We start from the raw sequence: 21,434 nt of genomic DNA, 5'->3' as shown, positions 1-21,434 counted from the left end.
ATTTCTTTTAAGAATGTTTTATAGTTTTCAAGGTATATGAAATACATTCCTAAGTATATTACTCTTTTTGATGTTATTATAAATGTTATTTACTTGATTTCATTCTCGGATTGCTCATTGCAAATGTTTAGAAATACAATTAATTTTTGCATATTGAGTTTGTGTTCTGTACCCTTACTAAACTTAGTTCTAACCTCTTTTTAATGAATTTCATATAATTTCCAAAATTATGATCATGTAATGTGTAAACAGAGATACTATTACCACTTCTTTTCCAATCTGGAAGCCTTTTTATTATATTTTCTTGTCTAAATGCCCTTGCTACAACACACAATACAATTTTAAGCAGAAGTGGTGACAGTGGACATCTTTGTCTCGTTTATGATCTGAGGGAGAAAGCAGCTGGTCTTTCATTACTAAGTATGATGTTATCTGTGGGTTTTTTCATAGATGCCCCTTCTCAGATTGAGAATATTCCTTTCTATGCCTATTCTGTTGGAGTCTTTTTTTTAAATCATGAAAGGTTGTTGGATATTGTCAAATGCTTTTTCTGCATCTACTGAGGTAATCACATGGGTTTGTTTTTTATTCATTTTACATTATTTTGCTTACATTTACTTTTATATTAATGCATATGTATGTGGATATGATGGTTAACTTTACATGTAAACAGTGCTCAAATAGTTGATCAGACCACCTAGACTTTATGTAACAGTGGTTTCTGAATGAGACTAACATTTAAATTGGTTAGCTTTGAGTAAAAGCAGACCACCTTCAATAATGTGGATGGGACTCACCCAATCAGGTGAAGGTCTTACTAGAACAAAGCAAGAAGGAATTCTAGCAGTAGATTGCTTTTGGAACTAAACTGCAACCTTGACCTTTCCCTCATTCTTTAGCCTAATGACCTTTGTACTTGAATTGCAATATCAGCTCTTCCCTAGATCTCCAAACTACTGGGTCACTGGAAGATTTTGGATTTGTCTGTCTCCTTAATCACATAATCCAATGAGCTGTTCCCTTAAATTAAATCTTTCTATATATGTACATATCGTATTGGTTCTGTTTCTTTATAACTAATATAGATTTTGGTACCAGAATCTATAACTATATTTTGGTACCTAAAAATGTAGATGTGGCTTGGGAACTGGAAAAAAGGTGGAGGCTAAAAGAGTTTTGAGATGCATATTAGAAAAACCTACATTGCTCTGAAGAGATAGCTGGAAAAAAACATGGATGTTAAAAGATGATTTTGGTGAGGTCTCAGATGGATTCGAAGAATGTGTCTTTAGAAAGTGGAAGACAGTTGATCCTTGTTTTAAACTGGCAACCAACTTGGCTGACCCGTGTTCTAATAATGTGGAAAGTAAAAATTTTAAGTGGTGAACTTGGATATTTAATTGAAGAGATTTCTAATACTGAAGGTGTGGCCTGGTTTCTCCTCACTACTTGGAGTAAAGGAGGAATCAGTTGAAGAAATTGTTAAGTAAAAGGCACCAGAACTTGAAGATTGAGAAAATTCACAGCCTATCCATACTGCTAAAACTGAGGAAGTGTCTTCTGGCGAGAACAATGAGATGGGACAGAAACACCATAAAGTGATTACAGGTGTGACTCATGGTTTAATCAGCCACCTCTGCAGAAGCTAGGAATAAACATGGGGTTACATCAGGAGAAACACTGTCAGTCTGGACTAAAGGGAACAGAGACAGAACAAGATGAAGTGAGGAGGTCAGACTTCTGGAACTCTGCAGGATGGGATAATAGATATATCCATCTTGCTGCACACGTGCCATCCTTCAGGAAAGGGAAGAGTGAGCCTGCAGGTGGTGCAGGGGTCAGGACGGCTGCCACCTGCATCACAGGTCCAGGGCGCACCACTGTCTCCTCTTTAGCTTAGGGGGACCAGGTTCCCACCCAGGATGAAGTGGTGACTTAGCCATTCTAGAAGGCCTGGAGGTTGGGCTGTTACCGCACAAGGCCTGAAAGATAGAGCACTGAGTCAAAGAAGATTATTCTGGAGCCTTAAAGCCTGTTTTGGGCTTAACTGGGACCTGTGATCCCCTTTCTTCTTTCTGAAAGGGAAATGTCTACCCTATGCTTGTCCCACCACTATATTTTGGAAGCAGATAACCTGTGGGGTTTCAGTTTCATAGCTGGAGAGGAATTTTGCCTTGGCCTGAATCATACCTCAAGTTTTTGTTCACCACTGATTTATAAGAGATTTGGAACTTAGAATGATGATGTAATGAGTTAAGACTTCGAGGCTGTTGGGATGAGGATGAATGAGTTTTGAATGGGAGAAGGACCAATTTTGGAGTGTGATGACTGAAATCAATACCCTCCAAATTCACACGTTGAAGCCCTAACTCCCACCAAACTTCCAATGCCTCAGAACGTGACTGTACGGGAGACAGAATTTTTAATGAGATAATTAAGATGAGGATGTTATGGTAACCTCTAATATGACTTTACTGGTCATAATACGACCTTATAAAAAGAGATCAGGACATACAGAGAAAGACATCAGGGCTGCTGCTGCTAAGTTGCTTCAGTCGTGTCCGACTCTGTGCGACCCCATAGACGGCAGCCCACCAGGCTCCGCCACCCCTGGGATTCTCCAGGCAAGAACACTGGAGTGGGTTGCCATTTCCTTCTCCAATGCATGAAAGTGAAAAGTCAAAGTGAAGTTGCTCAGTTGTGTCAGCCTCTTCGTGACCCCATGGACTGCAGCCTACCGGGCTCCTCCGTCCATGGGGTTTTCCAGGCAAGAGACATCAAGGATGTGTGCACAGAGAGGAAAGCTATGTGAGAACTCAGCAAGGTGGACATCTGCAACTCAAGGAGTTAGACCTCAGAAGAAATCAGACCTTTGACACCTTTATCCTAAACTTCTGGTCTCCAAAACTGACAGAAAATAAATTTTCATTGTTTAAGCTACCTAACCTAAGGTATTTTGTTATGGCAGTCCTAGCAAAATAATAAAGTGTATTCCATTTATCGATTTTCAGGTGTTAAACCAACTTTGCTTGTGTGTGTGTGTGTGTTAAGTTGCTTTAGTCGTGTCTGACTCTTTATGACCCTATGGCCCACCAGGCTCCTCTGTCCATGGGATTCTCCCGATAAGAATACTAGAGTGCCCTGCACCAGGTATCCTCCTGACCCAGGGAGGGAACCTGTGTTTCTTATGTCTCCTGCACTGGCAGGTGAGTTCTCTACCACTAGCACCACCTGGGAAGCCCACCTTTGCTTGGTCATGATAAAGAATTCTTTTTATAGGTTGCTGGTTTCAGTCTGCAAGTGTTTGGGTTTTTCTTAGAACAAACATAACATGAGATACACTATTAGTGATATTTAGTATAGTTACAATGTTGTATAACCATCTCACTATTTAGTTCCCAGAACACCTTTATCATCCCCTAGGAAATCCTGTACTCATTAAGCAGTTACTTTCCATTCCTCACTATTTCCAGTCCCACTAATTTGCTTTCTGGTTCCATAAATTTGGATAATTCTTGTCCAAAAAATGATGCAATGTGTACCTTTGTATGTGGCTTTCTTCACATAGCATGTTCATTCATATTGTAGCATGTACCTGAATCCCATTCCTTTTTATGGCCAAAGAATATTGTATGGATATGCCACATACTGTCTGTCTATTAAGTGATGGACATTTCAGATGTTTCTACTTTTTGGCTATTGTGAACAATTCTCTTATGAATATTCATGTACTAGCTTTTGTTTAACTATCTGTTTTCAATTATTTTGGGTATATACTCAGGAATACTGGGCAATATGCTAATTCTGTAATCAACTTATTAAGTAGCCACCCAACTATTTTCCAGTTGTTGCATCATTTTACACTCCTACTAACAAAGCATAAAAGGTTTTTTTTTTTCTGTATCCTTGCTAATATTTGTTATTTTCCATTAAAAAAATTATAGCCATGCTGGTGGCTATAAATGTTAACTTTAATGATAATTAAAACTTTGTTATATTTGAGTTAGTTTATTATGAGTAATAGCTCTGTGACTCTATAAACTTGGAGGATCTACTTTCTATCTGTATATTCCCATGCCTGAAATGAATTCATTGTATTTATCTTTATGGCGCATCTCAGAGATGATTATATGAAACCGCTCCATGATTCCATATTATAAGGAAACTTGAATGACAGTCTTGTGAATGGGAGCTAAGATATCTCTTTTATGTTACTCTGAACTCTAGTTTCAGTTCTTAGTGGATCAAATTTTAAATAGGCATAGTATATTTACTTTTTACTTTTTATCAACTGTGAGGAATATGAAAGAAGCTAAGAATTAGTGTTATTATATAGTTCAATAAGTATGACAGACGTAACAGATAATGTAAGAATTATAATATATACTATAAGAAATATTAACTAAAACATTTTGAAAAAAAGTACTATATAGCTAGTGACAGGAGAAATGTTTAGAATTATACATTCCAAAATATGAAAAGAGTAGTGGAACTGAAGCTCACTTCTATTTTTATATTTTTGGATTTTCTACTATAAATATTTATAACCAATAAAAAGGAGCATGTGAAAACTGAAGGAATGATTCATGTTCTAAAAAAATAGACATTATATATATATATACATATATTGGAAGTATAAAAAACGGTAACTTCAAGAAAATTGGCGATACCAAGAGAACATTTCATGCACATATGAGCACAATAAAGGACAGAAATGGCAAGGACCTAACAGAGCAGACGAGATTAAGAAGAGATGGCAAGAATACACAGAAGAACTATACAAAAAATGTCTTAATGACCTGGATAACCACCACGATGGTGTGGTCACTCACCTAAAGTCAGACAGGCTGGAGTGCAAAGTCAAGTGGGCCTTAGGAAGCATTACTATGAACAAAGCTAGCAGAAGTGATGGAATTCCAGCTGAGCTATTTCAAATCCTAAAAGATGATGCTGTTAATGTGCTGCATGGAATATGTCAGCAAGTTTGGAAAACTCAGCAGTGGCCACAGGACTGGAAAAGGTCAGTTTTCATTCCAATTTCAAAGAAAAGCAATGCCAAAGAATGATAAAACTACTGTACAATTGCACTCATTTCATGTGCTAGAAAGGTTAATGCCCCAAATCCTTCAAGCTAGGCTTCAACAGCATATGAACCCAGAATTGCCAGATGTAGAAGCAAGATTTAGAAAAGGCAGATGAACCAGAGATCAAATTGCCAACATCCACTGGATCATAAAAAAGCAAGGGCATTCCAAAAAACCATCTACTTACTTCTGCTTTATTGACCATGCTAAAGCTTTTGACTATGTGGATCACAATGAACTGTGGAAAATTCTGAAAGAGATGGAAACACCTTACTTGCCTCCTGAGAAACCTGTACACAGGATAAGAAGCAACAGTTAGAACCAGACATGGAATAAAAGATTGGTTCAAAAATTGGGAAAGGAGTATGTCAAGGCTGTATATTGTCACCCTGAATATTTTCTTATAAGCAGAGTACATCATGCAAAATGCCGGGCTGGAAGAAGCACAAGCTGAAATTGAGGGAGAAGTATCAATAACCTCAGATATGCAGATGACACCACCCTAATGGCAGAAAGTGAAGAGGAACTAAAGAGCCTCTTAATGAAAGTAAAAGAGGAGAGTGAAAAAGCTGGCTGAAAACTCAACATTCAAAACACTAAGATCATGGTATCTGGTCCCATCACTTCATGGCAAATAAATGGGAAAACAATGGAAACAGTGAGAGACTTTACTTTCTTGGGCTCCAAAATAGCTGCAGATGGTGATTGCAGCCATGAAATTAAAAGACACTTGCTCCTTGGAAGAAAAGCTATGACAAACCTACACAGCATATTAAAAAGCAGAGACATTATTTTACTGAAAAAGGTCCGTCTAGTCAAGGCTATGGTTTTTCCAGTACTCATGTATGGATGTGCGAGTTGGGCTACAAAGAAAGCTGAGTGCGAAGAACGGATACTTTTGAACTGTGGTGTTGGAGAAGATTCTTGAGAGTCCCTTGGACTGCAAGGAGATCAAATCAGTCAATCCTAAAGGAAATTAGTCCTGAATATTCATTAGAAGGATTGATGCTGAAGTTCCAATACTTTGGCTACCTGATGTGAAGAACTGACTTATTGGAAAAGACCCTGATGCTGGGAAAGACTGAAGGCAGGAGGAGAAGGGGACAACAGAGGATGAGATGATTGGATGGCATCACTGACTTTATGGACATGAGTCTGAGTAAACTCCAGGAGTTGGTGATGGACAGGGAAGCCTGGTGTGCTGCAGTCCATGGGGTCGCAAACAGTCAGACATGACTGAGTGATAGAACTGAACTGAATGCTCATTACACCTTCTTCAGTTTTGCTTATACTGTTCTTCTAGGCTAGAATGCCCCTTTTCTTTCTCCTCTCTTTCTTTCAGAATCTTATTTGTTCATATCTCAATTTCCAGTCATTTCATAAAACTTTATTTTAGTCTGCAAAGATTTCTCACTTCACTTTCTATGGCAATGTCCAATCACTTTATTTAAAAGTTTATATTCTTATATGTTTATTTTCTTTTTTCTATCTAATTATATTTATTTTGGGGTAATAATTGTATCTTACCCTTTGTTACTCTACTTACTATAGGAGACTACCTCTGCATATAGTAGGTTCCTGAAACTGAAAACGACTATTTGGTTAATGTTAGTGATTGTGCTCGGGCACTGATAGAATAACAATACCACAACATATAAATGAAAATAAATGTTTGGATAAAATTACTTTCAGGCACAGTGTTACCTTTGTTGTCTGACATATGATATAATGCTAGAGCTTAAAGGTTCTCAAAAAAAAATTCAGAGGTAGTCTATTTATAAATCCAGACACTGACCGCGGTTGTAATTTGCAGAGTTTGGCTGAACACAGACAAAGACTGTTGAACTCCACAGCAGGTCAGGTTCTTTTACCATTTTAACATGTCTTTAATGTGCGCTTGGAGGCATGTTTATGTGATAAACATACCAAGCATATCCAAATCAGAAAAATAATGCTGAAGTACCAGTTCTACCTTAGCATTATTTCTGAGAGGCAAGGGAGAGGGAAGCTGTCTGGCAGATAGTGCAGAAGGCCCAAGTATAAGATGGGTTATGTAATATTTATACTTCTGTTATTGGCCCTGATGTGACCTAGGGCATGTTAGTTTATAGCTCTGTATTTTAGTTTCCTCATCTGTAAAAAGCAATAATACCTCACAAGGATGTTGAAGGGATTCAAGGGATTCAAAAAGATAATGTTTGTATTGAACTCCAAAGTACAAGATAGAATTAGGAACATAGCTTTAAAAGTACATCCTGATTATTTTCTGGAGTACATTCTAAAACAGAAAACATGGTATATTTTGAATGTGTACTCCATGAAAAATATGTTTTTAATAGAGTAGAAAAAATGAAAAAATTATTAAATTCTCAATAGATTTCTGAAATTTAAAATTCTCCTGTGTGAAGAAAAACACCTGAAAATGAACTGTTAATCAAAAAGGGCCAAATCTAAACTGAAACATACCACTTTGACTAAATATTTTTTAAATGTCCTGTAATGAGAAAAAAAAAAATTAACCTTTTAATTCCAGTGAAAACTTTGTTCCCAAAGAAAAAACAAATGATTCCATATTGCAGTCACAATACTGCATTTTGAGCCAAAATACTAAAAATATTTAATATGCATTAATAGATTCTCAAAGAAAAGTGAATGTTGGATCACTATAAACTCAGCATAGGTATCGTAACAATAATCAGTTCAGTCACTCAGTTGTGTCTGACTCTTTGTGACCCCATGATCTGCAGCACGCCAGGCCTCCCTATCTATCACCAACTCCCGGAGTTTACCCAAACCCATGTCCATTGAGTCGTTGATGCCATCCAACCATCTCATCCTCTGTCGTCCCCTTCTCCTCCTGCCCTCAATCTTTCCCAGTATCAGGGTCTTTTCAAATGAGTCAGCTCTTCGCATCAGCTCTTCAAATGAGTTTCAGCTTCAACATCAGTCCTTCCAATGAGCACCCAGGACTGATCTCCTTTAGGATGGACTGGTTGGATCTCCTTGCAGTCCAATGGACCCTCGAGTCTTCTCCAACAACACAGTTCAAAAGTATCAATTCTTTGGCGCTCAGTTTTCTTTATAGTTAAACTCTCACATCCATACATGACCACTGGAAAAACCATAGCCTTGACTAGACAGACCTTTGTTGACAAAGTGGTTCACACTTATTACTTAAAATCTGTACTCAGGTACGATGCAAAACATTTGACAACTATTATTTTATTCTGATTTTTCTTGAAAGCAATATAAACAGTTATTACTATAATTTCAATTTAACAGGTCAGGAAATTGAGGCTTACAGAGGTTATTACCTATCAAAGGTCACCTTAGCTAGGAAGTCAGAATCTACACCATCTGTCTTATTATACTGTTAGCTAGGAATTAAAACACTATTGTTGTACTAAAAGAATAATTGCAAAACACAAACTTTATAAAAAAATAAATAAAGGTCCAACTAACTCAGATTTAGAAATAAATGGTTTTCTTCATATAAATTATAATTGAAGTCTATATCACCTTTTAATCATGTCACTAATTATTAATAAAAACCAAAAAACATATATCTATTAAAGTCAAAAGTTAATACTTGACTCCCTGGTTTCACTTAGTTTTCTTTTTTTTTTTTTTTTTAATTTTATTTTATTAGTTGGAGGCCAATTACTTCACAACATTTCAGTGGGTTTTGTCATACATTGACACGAATCAGCCATTGAGTTACACATATTCCCCATCCCGATCCCCCCTCCCACCTCCCTCTCCGCCCGACTCCTCTGGGTCCTCCCAGTGCACCAGGCCCGAGCACTCGTCTCATGCATCCCACCTGGGCTAGTGATCTGATTCACCATAGATAATATACATGCTGTTCTTTTGAAACATCCCACCCTCACCTTCTCCCACGGAGTTCAAAAGTCTGTTCTGTACTTCTGTGTTTCTTTTTCTGTTTTGCATATAGGGTTATCGTTACCATCTTTCTAAATTCCGTATATATGTGTTAGTATGCTGTAATGTTCTTTAACTTAGTTTTCAAGTAACAGAGTAGAATAAGTGTCTGAGTGATTATTTCAATTTCAAATCATATACAACAAAACAAAACAAAAACAAATGAAACCAATCAGAAATGTATACTCCTCAATTATGAGCCAACAGTGTAACTTTCCAGATCAAAATCTCAATTCTCACATTTTTCCATATAATTGATATTTTAGAAAAATTTTATGTTTTACAGTTCAGATTAGTTAACCAAGCCTGTTTGTAGCTGTTTAGTTGCTAAGTCGTGTCCGACTCTTTTGTGACCCCATGGACTAGCACGCCAGGCTCCTCTCTCCATGGGATTTCCCAGGCAAGAATCCTGGAGTGGGTTTTACCATTTCCTTCTCCAGGGGATCTTCCCGACCCAGGGAGGAACCCTGTCTCCTGCATCAGCAGGCAGATTCTTTACCACTGAGCCACCAGGGAAGCCCTAACCAAGCCTGACAGGACAGCTAAACCTTCTATGGATTAAAACAAATTTAAATACTTACCAGATCAGTGATGTCTAATGAAACTAAATTTAAAAATATTATTACCTAGGATTTTGATTTCTTCCTTGTTTCATGAAATAACAGAATATTGTTTATTTCTGATCTAATCTGAACCAGTTATTTGGGGAAAAAATTGGAACTATGATAGAATACTGACAATCACAAAACTATTAAAAGCCCAAAGGGAACAAGATACAGAGTGTAACAACATTTAAAACTTAACAATTAAAGCAAATAGTAAATTAGATCCTAATAAATTTGGAAATTTCATAAACATCTGATGTCTAAAATAGTAAGGGGATCAAAATATTTTAATATTGACCTGAGTTCATAAAACACATTTTGGTTTGGAATTACAGAGAAAACATTCAATTAGGCCTTTTTTGACCTTTGCAAACTTTTGGAACATCACCTGAAACTTCAGAGAACAACTACTTCATGCTATAAAGAGTGAAGACTCTAACTACTTCATATGTATTTAAGACTGGAATATTTACACACATTTAAATGCTTAACTGCAAGTAAACATTTGTCCTTTGGGGAGAGGCCCAGGTGGAAGGGCCCCATGGCAAAATGACAATGTTAAGTCCCGGATATCTGACTGTACTGCCAGTGCCACCCAGTCTTAAAAGTATTGCCATATCATCATTATCATCCTCAGTCAATATTTACTAAGCTTTTTATGACAGTAGTGGCATTAGAAAGTTTATAAAAATCAAGAGTAGCGCAAAGATCTCAGTTTATTGTAACTAGTTATCATGTAAGTTAACCTTGATATTTGGTTTTCTTTTTTTCAATTAATGAATCAAACTGTTTCTGAACACAGGTCTTTATTATTAGCTATTATTTCCATTTATTTTCAATATTTCAAACTAGAGTCAGTAAAACTTTAATACATTCAATAATGTATATGTCACATGTAGTGAGAGAAAATGTTTATAATACAACTATGCTAAATTAATCTAATTGCACTGAGCAAAGTCTCTGGAAATATGAAGGGATTCTCTCCTTTCATTGTCATTTCTGGCCAGAACCCAATGTTAACAGGACTGAACTCTTTGAAAAGGTATCCTTTCCCTCACTAACTGTCCTGGGCCCCCACCTCTAACAAATGGCAGAAGAATGTTATAACAGGTTAATACTTCTTTTAAAATTGCTAATAATTTTCTTAACATTTTTTTAATAAAAGTGATTGAATTTCTGCAGTGTAAAGTACTTTAAAAATAGTTTAAAATATTTTGCAAACTTAAAACATAAGTGAGGTTATCATGTATATATGTATCTATTTAATAAAGTAAGTGAATCCACTTTGGGGTGTCATTCCCTTATATGTCTCATTGTTTTTTAAAGCACAACACTAATAAACTATATTAAAGAGATGAACTTCATTGATATAATAAATAAATTATACACACACACATATATATATTATAGACCTATTTTTCATAGAAGCTTATTTACTTCTAGGCATCAAATTTAATTTGTGCAGGTTACTATGAATAATGTTGCAAAACTTTATCAAAACTTGCAAACTCATTTTTATATAAAAGTAACACATATACATAAATTCAAACAATTAGGTTATGAATGCAAGTTAAAATTTTCTCTCCTCTCATTCATCACATACATATAATAAACCTGTTAAACATAGTCCCACCTTCCAGAAAACATGCTGTTAAGTTTCTGGGGTATCAGAAAAATTTTTATTGACCCTTACAGACGCTCCAAGCACTGATTCAGGTATAAGATGTGGTGGTAAATAAACAAAATCCTTGTCCTTGCAGAACTTAATTTCTAGAGGACAATGCACAAATACATTATAGTATCATGCAGGCTTGTCCATTATTAAGAAAAATATAAGACAGTAACAAATAGTGTGATACAGCGAGGAGGCAGACTATTTTATTTTAGATAATGTGGCCAGGAACATTTAAGCAGAAAGTTGAGCAAAGTGAGAAGTTGACTCGTGACACTTAGTGGTGGTGGTGGGCTTGTAGATTAGGCAGAGAAAAAAAGTTGAGATTTTGTGATGGGAACATTCTTAGAATGTTGGAGATAATAAGAAACCTGGTGTGGCTGGGCCAAAGAGTAGACACCTGTTAAGAAATGAAGTTAGAAAGGTAGCAGGGGCCAGTTCGTATGTGTACAAACACTCCTTTTATAATTAAATAAGAAAGAATATCTGGAGTCACTACATGATTTAGGCAGCTGTTGTTAAATGCATGAAGTAAGCAAGATACTATTGACTCTTGAGTGTCCCTTGGGCAGTAAAGAGATCAAATCAGTCAATCCTAAAGGAAATCAACCCTGAGTATTCATTGGAAAGACAATGTCGAAGCTGAAGCTCAAGACTTTGGTCACCTGATGGGAAGGGACAACTCATTAAAAAAAAAAAAAAGAAAACCTGATGCTGGGAAAGATTGAGGGCAGGAAGAGAAGGGGGCAACAGAGGATGAGATGGTTGGATGGCATCACCGACTCAATGGACACTAGTTTGGGCAAACTCCAGGAGACAGTGAAGGACAAGGAAGCCTGGCGTGCTGCAGTCCGTGGGGCCACAAAGAGTCGGACATGACTGAGCAACCGAAAACAACAAAAGCAGGATGGAAAATGTGGTAAAATGGTAAATGCCGGCCCCTTTTAGAGAAGGTAGCCTCCACTTAGCCTCAGCTAATTGTTGAAAAGCAGAGGTATTAATTTTATGTGTTAATGCAGCTAGACTATGGTGCTCAGCTGTTTGTTCATCCACCAGTCTAGATACTGCTGTAAAGGTGTATTTTATATATGATTAATATTTAGATCAGTAGGCTTTGGAGAAAGCAGATTAGTCACCATAATACGGGTGACTCATTGGGCCTCAGCCAATCAGTTGAAGGCTTTAAGAGAAAGACTGAGATCTCCCAAGGAAGAAGGAATGCTGCATCTTGGGACTCACAACCACAACAACTCATTCCTGGTTCTCTAGCCAGCTGACTTGCCCTGCAGATTTTAGACTTACCAGTACCCACAATTGCATGAGCTACCAGTTGGCATTAGTGGTAAAGAATTCGCCTGCCAATGCAGGAGACATAAGAGATGAGGGTTTAATCCTTGGGTTGGGAAAATCCCCCAGAGGAGGGCATGGCAACCCACTCCAGTGTTCTTGTCTGGAGAATCCCATGGACAGAGGAGCCTGGCGGGCTACAGTCCATGGGGTTGTAAAGAGTTGGACATGACTGAAGTGACTGAGTACAGCACACAGTTCTTTAAAATCAATCTCCCTCCCTGTACATAAACAGTCTATCGGTTCTGTATCTCTGGAGAACCCTAATACACTTGCCATGCTAAGGATCCCACATGGGCAGATCTTCCAGCTTTTTTTTCACTATGGGAAACAATGTTGCAAATGAATATGGAATAATGCTACTGTTTCCTACACATTTTTTTAACTGGACCTGTGAGAATTTATTCAAGGAATATACACATGTGCCAAATTTCTAGGTAATGGATAATGCTCTCCAGAATGGCTTTAGAAGTCTATTTACAGTCTGCCTAAGCCTTTTTTTTTTTAGTTCTGAATTTTAAGAAAGGTAAAATCCAAACAAATGTTACTGATAATGGTTTTCAAATTTGAACTCTGTTGGCCTAAAAGAAAAGAAACTTTGCAGATAAGATACTTTATCATATAAAGACCTTGTTTCGCCCCACAGCCCAACAAATGACTGACTGAAAAGCAGAACTAGGTCCATGTTATTTCCAATCAATTAACTCATCACTGAGTTCTTATTATGTGCACTGCACACACTATCACTCTACAGAAGAAAGTTTTAATCTGAAGAGACTTTCAGTCTAGTGTTAAATTTGACTGTCTATTCATTTGCTTGGCAAATATTTACTGAAGGCTTGTAATATATAAAAAATGCAAGCCTTAGAAGGGAAATTAAGAGAAATATTCAAAAAGGTGTTATACAGGTGAGCATGAGGTATGTATGATGAGGGAGCCCTATATATAATTATGGTAGTTAATGTTAGGTAGAATGAGATCACTTCCGGTTGAGAAGATCAGAAAAAGATTACCAGAATAGTTCTTAAATTGTGTTCTGAAGGCTCAGTAAGAATCTGATAGACAGAGATTGGGAGAATTCCAGGAGGAGTAAGATGACATAAAAAGAAAGCAGTGAAATGGGAAATTTGGGGTATGGCCAGGAAACAGTGAATAATTCATTTTGAGAATACAAATAATAGTCAATTTAGTATAACAAATATTTGTTGGGTGCTTATTATGTGTGAGGTAGTGTACTAGCACCAGTACACAAATATGAATGAAACCAGAAGATAAAAAGATGACTGGTGGAACACTAAACCAGAGATAGAGGTGGCAGCAATATCAAAGGTTCATAAGTATTAGGTTAAAGGGTCTGGAATTTATTGTACAGGTAATGTGGTATTTCCCAGGTGGGGCAGTGGTAAAGAATCTGCCTGCTAATGCAGGAGGCATAAGAGACAAGGGTTTGATCACTGGGTTGGGAAGATATCCTGGAGGAGGGCATGGGAACCCACTCCAGTATTCTTGCCTGGAGAATCCCATGGACAGAAGAGCCTGGTGGGCTACAGTCCATGGGGTTGCAGAGTTGGACATGACTGAGTGCGCATACACACACACACACACACACACACACACACACAATGTGATATTGCTAAATACTGCTGATATCTGATTGAAATGTTGAAAATAATGTTTCAGAAATCTTAAGAGAAGTAAGGAATGGAGACAACTAGATGATGTAGCTAGAAAAGCCTGGGAATGAAATTATATGACTGGTCTAACGTAGGAATTTTGCAAAGGAAGGAGACATTGCAAGAAAAAATCTAGCAAAATTTGATTACTAATTAAATTTTAAAAAGGGATAAATCAAAGATTACCTATGCAGAAGGCAAGCATCTGTAGAACCCTAATAATAGTGCCAAGATCAAGGGAAACAGTTTACTTTTTTATTTACCAAAACACAAAATTAATTTTTTCTCAAGCTGATGAAAATGATGTTAATAGATGGCAAACTACAGGATCTATAATTAGCAGGCCATTCTAAGTCTGGACCTTTTGCTAACCATGATAATTAAATGGCAAAATATTTTGTTAAATGCTCTTAAAAGAGGAAGCTGAACAATTTAACAGAATAAAAAGGAGCAGTTGAGAGTTATACACGTTGAACTTTTATGTTAAAATAAGGCACATAAAACAGTGAAAGTCGGTAATGCAAAAAAAAAATTCCTTCTAAATTCAAAGTCATAGAAGACAAAATATTTTGGTAGCCTCTATAGTTAATTGTTGTCTTATATGTCAATAAAGCAAAAACATTTAAAGTATTTTGATCATTGATACTATTAATACATTTCCTTGGCACAGTACTTTATAGTTTTCAAAAACATTAATAAAAAAAATCATCTCCTTAATTGTCATAGTAAGTGGCTTAGATAATTCAGAAACAGGTGCAACTCACTGGTACAAGAAACTAGTTCTTAATCCCAAACATCACTAAACAAAAAATCTAACCTACTTCATACAAAATGGTTAGAAATGTCACAGAATATTAGAACTAGAGAAATCCCCAAGTCCAAGTTAAAGAACTTGAAGCCTAGAAAGCCTGGAGTTTGTCTATGTCAGAAAAAATTTGGTTAATGGCAAAGAAGCCCTTTCGATTTTTTATTACTGTTTTGGCAGTATTGTTCCATAATATAGTTCTACGATAATTAATTCCGATAAAAATACAGATATAACAAAATGTTTGTGTCACTGGGTAGTCCAATTATAACACAGAACTAAGAGGTCAGGATTGAGTGTTCAACCCCTCTTGATGAGGGATTTGCATTGAGAAAAATGTTGCTTCTTGGCTAGGGTTTGCATGCCGTTGACTCTTATTGATGCATAGTTCTGACTACTGCATCACCATCACCATTACACACACACACACACACACACACACACACACACACAGTGTTCAACCCCTCTTGATGAGGGATTTGCATTGAGAAAAATGTTGCTTCTTGGCTAGGGTTTGCATGCCGTTGACTCTTATTGATGCATAGTTCTGACTACTGCATCACCATCACCATTACACACACACACACACACACACACATACACACACACACACCCCCACACCCACCCAAACCCAACCAGCGCCTAGTGACAGTCAGTCATATTTCTGATTATGAAGGATAGGATATATAAAGACAAAAAAAAAAACACATAAGAAGTAAAAGGGACACATACTAAATAAAATTTATAAAAAGAATGTAGGAAAAAAAAAAGCATCCCACCCTCTTTTTGAGTACATTTGATATGGCTTCTGTCTTTATGGCTTTTATGACTTAGAAATGTAGTATATCATGAACCCAGTAAGTAGGACTTATTTTTAACCCAATATACACTATGCCAAACATTCAAGCATTCTATTTAATTAAAAAAAAAAAATACTATTACAATTAGAGGAAACATACCACCTTAAAATATGAAGCAGACTATTCAATATTTGTGATGTTCCAGAATGTGAAATCTGCCATATTCTGAAAGGCATCACAACTTCTCACTTGGAATTGAACAAAACAACAAAAATTTAAAATATAATCTGCTGCTATTATGATTATATTAAATCCTAGTCTACTGGCACTGAACAACAGGATCTAATTCCTATCTACAAACTTGAATTTACACTTTTTTTAAGCAGAAGTAAATACAGAAGTACTATAAATTCAGCAAACATTGAAACTTAGGCTTTCTCTCGATTAGAAAAGAGTTTGTTATTATTATGCCTCCTGAGCTTAGGAATGCAGCACTACAGGTTTAAAGAACAGGAAAAAAATCATTACTAAATACAAATCTAACTCCTACAAGTTTAAGATTCTTCCCTGATGAAACAGTTTAGATTTACATTAATGAAGCTGTTGTAGATGAATTCAGTATTTGGCAGAAAGGAAGTTACTAATACTTTACTAATAGCACTTTTGTAATAATACCATTTCTTTTAAACCTTCACACTGATTCGTCTCCTGCTATCCTCTCTGCTTTAATGTGAAGGAGCCATCACTTATACTGGTAAGTTTACTATCGCTACCCATTCATCTCACCTGCCCCGTCACTAACTGGGCCAGAGGACACAAAGACCAACATTTCCTTTTCTCATTATTCAAAGTCTTCTAGGACTCAAAGGAAACAAACGGAATACGAAAATCTCATAATACATTCTTCCATATTCCTATTCCCATTCAGGGAATGAAACATTTATAATAAACAGTAGCTCTTGGTGTAACCCAGCTAAAAAAAATGACTTTTTAGAAAAAAATTAGAAAGAATAAGGTCGATATCAAGAAGAATAAAAGTCATTAGCATATTTTAATATGCCCCTAACACTAATGACTGATCACCTATCCTCTTTTGCTTTAGCTGTTGGAAAGTTTAAGACAGAATTATTCTTGAGGCTTATTCTTTTACTGTTTAAAGGTAAATATGCAAGCTGACTTACTCCTGGCTCTAGCTTCTTGTCCTATTCCTATATTTTTCTTAGTGTATTTTTTCTTAGTTATTGATAAGCAACTTTCTTTGACATGACCATACACATGCATGTGTATATATATATATTTATGTGTAAAACTGATTTGAATAACTAAAAGTGTGTTTTTTCTTAAACTTTATTTTAAAAATACATTACCTATTATGATATACATACACACATTCAAACACACATGAAAATTACAGAGTTAGTCTTGGCTTTCTTCACAATCAATATGGAACTCTTCCCCTGCCTTCTATAGCAGAGGAAACTTTGAAGAAAAAAAGAAGAGTACTATCTCTATGAGTTAGTTATGTTTCATGTATGGATCTGTAACCACCATCTATTCAGGTGTGTAAGATATACTGTTTACTTTCACTTAAATTAGAATCTGGGATTCCAGGAAATTTAAACTTTATTGTTTTTGGAAATTGCCTCTCTCGTCCTAGAGTTCTACATCCCAGGAATCTTATTCCTATTCTATTTAAAATAAATTCTGAATATCCTCACAGAATGTTTTCTATACCTTAAAAAGGAAACTTAACTGTGAGCTTAAATTTATTTATATTCATAGCTATTCTTATCTCCTTTACTCCTGTCTATAAGCACAAGGTGACCATCTTCCTGTTCAAGGCAAACCCTTCTACAGATTCTTAATTCCATCTCTTTCTAAATTTGGGTGGGTTCTATTCTAGGACAATTCTCTCTTGGCTCTTTCCAATGAGTCATAAACATGCTCAAATGTCTGCCATTTTTCAACAACAAAAGACAAAATCCTTAACCCACTTTCCTTTCTTCTCAGCTATAACACCTTTCTTATTCAGGTTTCTTCAAGGATCACTCAAACTGATAGTTCAAGCTACTATTCTCTCAAATCATTCTTGAACTTACAAAAAAATTGGCTTCTATACCTAATACTCTATTAAAACTGCTCTTATAGATGTCAATAATGGCTACCTCGTTTCAAACAAAGGGGATACTTTTTGCTCATATATTAACTATTTAGAAACACTTGACTTAAAAAATTTTTTTAAATTAAAATTTCCTTCCTTGGCTTCAGTGATATTGTTTTTAATTCTATTCTTACCTCACTGACTTCTTGTTTTAAAAAGAAATTTAACATTGGTTGAGCACTAATAATCAGCCAAACACTATGTGAAAGGTTGCAAGTACTTAAAACATTCTAGAAAATTCCCTGGTGGTCCAGTGGTTAGAACTCTGTGCTTTCACTGATGAGGGCATGGGCTTGATCCCTGGTCAGGGAAGTAAGATCCTCCAAGCTGTGTGGCCTGGCCATAAAAAACAGAACAACACAAAACCTCTATGTGGTAGGTACTACAATTCTCATTTTATAAAGTGAAAATGGTCTTGAAGAGGTTCATTTATATAAGGTTACACAAGGCAGGGCTGTCTAACTGCAAATCTCTGTAGCTTTACTACATTATCAGCAATAAGTAGCAGTGAGAGGGGTCTTTGTGAAGCTTATCTTTGAGCCAATAATTGTTAACTATTTAAAGGAGGTTATTTAGCTCTGCTAGATTCACGTAGATTTTAAAAAGTCTTTGAAAGATAAATGTTTAATCCACATAATTTTCAAAAATCTTTCAATAATCCTCTGCAATTCAGCAAAGAGAAGGAGTATCAAGGTTTGTTTTTCAGTAAGTAAGGTCAACTTATACAAGATTAGCACATCACCCTCAGCATTCTTGGACACTGTCACTTTAACGACAGAACACCTGCTGACCTATCTCATGGCAGGAGAAGGTGCCATAAAAACTCCCTATCAATGGGATGAATCACTACATACCATACCACAACAGCCAAGGTCTAAGCATAAACCACACAGTATTCATAAGTCTTAATAAAGACTTCTGTTATTCTCCCAAGAAGTAACCCTAACTTAATGCAGCTAACTCAAGTGTGCATCTAAACTGGCAGCCTTCAAACTTGGCTGCACAAGGGAATTTCTAAGGAGCTTTAAACATGCCAAAGCAGAGTCTTACTCCAAGAGACTCTGAAGTAATCAGTCTGGGATCGGATAGGGATCAGGATTTTTAGAGGCTCCTCAAATGATTCTATTGCATGATTACAGCTGAGAGTCCACTAGTGTAAAATGTATGTCTGTGCTGTCGCTTCAGTTGTGCCCGACTCTTTGCGACCCTATGGACTGTAGCCTGCCAGGCCCTTCTGTCCATGGGGACTCTACAGGCAAGAGTACAGGAGTGGTTTGCCATTTCCTCCTCCAGGGGAATCTTCCCCACCAAGGATCGAACCGGCATCTCTTATGTCTCTTGCATTGGCAGGCAGGTTCTTTACCACTAGCTCCATTTGGGAGGAAAGTCTGCTATATTCATGCTCCTAAAAAAAAAAGGATTGGACATCCTCAACTACTACCAGGGTTCTGCTTGCCCACATACCTACTGATTCTAATTGCAAGCAAATGATTCCCCATGGTCAGTCATCAACCAAACATACTTGGAATTCGGTAACTGTGTTAGTTTTCTGAGCTGCTGTAGCAAAGTACCCAAACTAGGGGGCTTAGAACAACAGAAATTTATTATCTCACAGTTCTGGAGGCTACAAGTCCAAAATCACGGTTTCAGCTGGACTGTGTCTTCCATGAAGGCTGTTAGGGAGAATCCTCCTGTTGCCTCTTTTAGCTTTTGGTGTTTGCGCCAATCCTTGGTATTCACGTGCTTGTAGATATTTTACATCTCCCCAGGCACAAGGCTGTCTTTGCCCCAGGTCTTCACATAGTCTTCCCTCTATGTCTGAGTCTCTGTGGCTAACTTTCTACTTTTTATAAAAACTTCAGTCATAATGGGTTAGAGCCCATGCTAATGATCTCATTTTAACTTGATTAGCTCTGTTAAAGGCCTTATTTAGACCCCAATAAGAGCACACTCTGAGGCACGAGGGGTTAAGACTTCAATATATTTTTGTGAGGGACACAATTCAACCCATAACAATAACCAATTAGGATTTATATCAAATAACACTGTTTGAAAACATGGATTCTTAACACGAGGATGGGAAAAAATCTTCATCTTTATTTTTCACTCTCATGTAAATACAGTATTTCCTACAATTATGAACACAGGCAACAATCTTCAGTAGTATTATTAGTGGTTCTTGAGACTTTGTGCCCACAGAAACCACTGGTATTTTCAGGTCACATTTCAAAAATATTATTTATAGTTATCACTATTTTGAAATTACAGTTTTTAATAGACTTGCTGTTTGATAGTTATTTAATGTATTAGTGCATTAATATATCATGATGCCACACCTTCATGATTTTATTTCAGTAAAACCGATTTTGATTTAATTGAATTTTATGCACTGAACACTATTTTGAGAAGGGGATCAAAATTTAAAAAAAACTTTCAATAACCTACAGTTCTAGTTAGTGAATTCTGCCATTTCAGACTTGATGTTTTTTAATTTTTTTAAGCATTTAAAAATATGCAGTGCCTTGTACATCATTTTCAAACCTTTTTTAAAAAAAAAACTATGATCCACCGTGAAAATATATATTTTACATGTAGCCCAAGGCACAATCTTCTCTCTCACACACAACACAAAACTGAAACAAAAATGTCACAAAACAATATTTACCCTTACTGCACTCTTGACATTTTCTATTCTATCTCCATTCATTAAAAAATGCCAGCGTGACCTACTGAATTAATTTCACAACTAATCTTGGAGCATAAATTAAATCAGTCTTAAAAATCCTTTAGTGGAATTCCTTTAGAAACTTCTCACACTGTGATAGTTGAAAGGTGGTTATTACTACTATTCATGTACTATTTTAAAAATATATTCCTTCATTTCAGAGGTGCCATTTAGATGAGCAAATAGTTTAAGAGCTAAGCAGCCTCCATTTAGACAACTGGTTAGGAGTTATGTAAACTTCATAATTCCCATTTTAAAATGGGAGTCTCAACTTAAACTTTACCAAATACCAGAAAGAAACAAATAGAATAATAAATATTTTATGCCTGAATCATTTTAAAATTACAAAAATGTCTTAAGTGTATAATGTTTAATTTCATTGAGGTATTTCCTCATTCACCACTATAAAATTGGTAGAAACATTTTCCAAACTAACATTTATTTATGCCCAGGATAAAAAGAATTTTACCTGTAGTAAACTCGAAGTGTCTGGATTTCTTCTTCCAGTTTCTTGTACTGTTGAACTGCAGTTTCTCTGGCTTGCTGCATAGCTAACAACTTTGCCTGCAAGTAATTAACATTTCAAGAAATTAAATAGCAGTTTGGTACCTTTAAATATA

General features: G+C 36.2%; 1 protein-coding gene across 8 annotated transcripts in view; it reads right to left on the bottom strand.

Moving 5' to 3' along the window:
• MIPOL1 (mirror-image polydactyly 1) overlaps positions 1-21,434 on the bottom strand; it is a 283,902-nt gene that overhangs the window by 78,003 nt on the left and 184,465 nt on the right. For all 8 annotated transcript variants that reach the window (XM_065906169.1, XM_065906171.1, XM_065906168.1 and 5 more), the window contains one exon: positions 21,284-21,378. In XM_065906169.1, coding sequence (XP_065762241.1) covers positions 21,284-21,378 — 95 coding nt within the window. The remainder of the gene's footprint in view (positions 1-21,283; positions 21,379-21,434) is intronic.

This window comes from Muntiacus reevesi, chromosome 15 (genome assembly GCF_963930625.1).
Source record: "Muntiacus reevesi chromosome 15, mMunRee1.1, whole genome shotgun sequence".
Classification (NCBI taxonomy): Eukaryota; Metazoa; Chordata; class Mammalia; order Artiodactyla; family Cervidae; genus Muntiacus; species Muntiacus reevesi.
The sequence above is the reverse complement of the archived record's forward strand: the minus strand, read 5'-3'. Positions and strand labels throughout refer to the sequence as shown.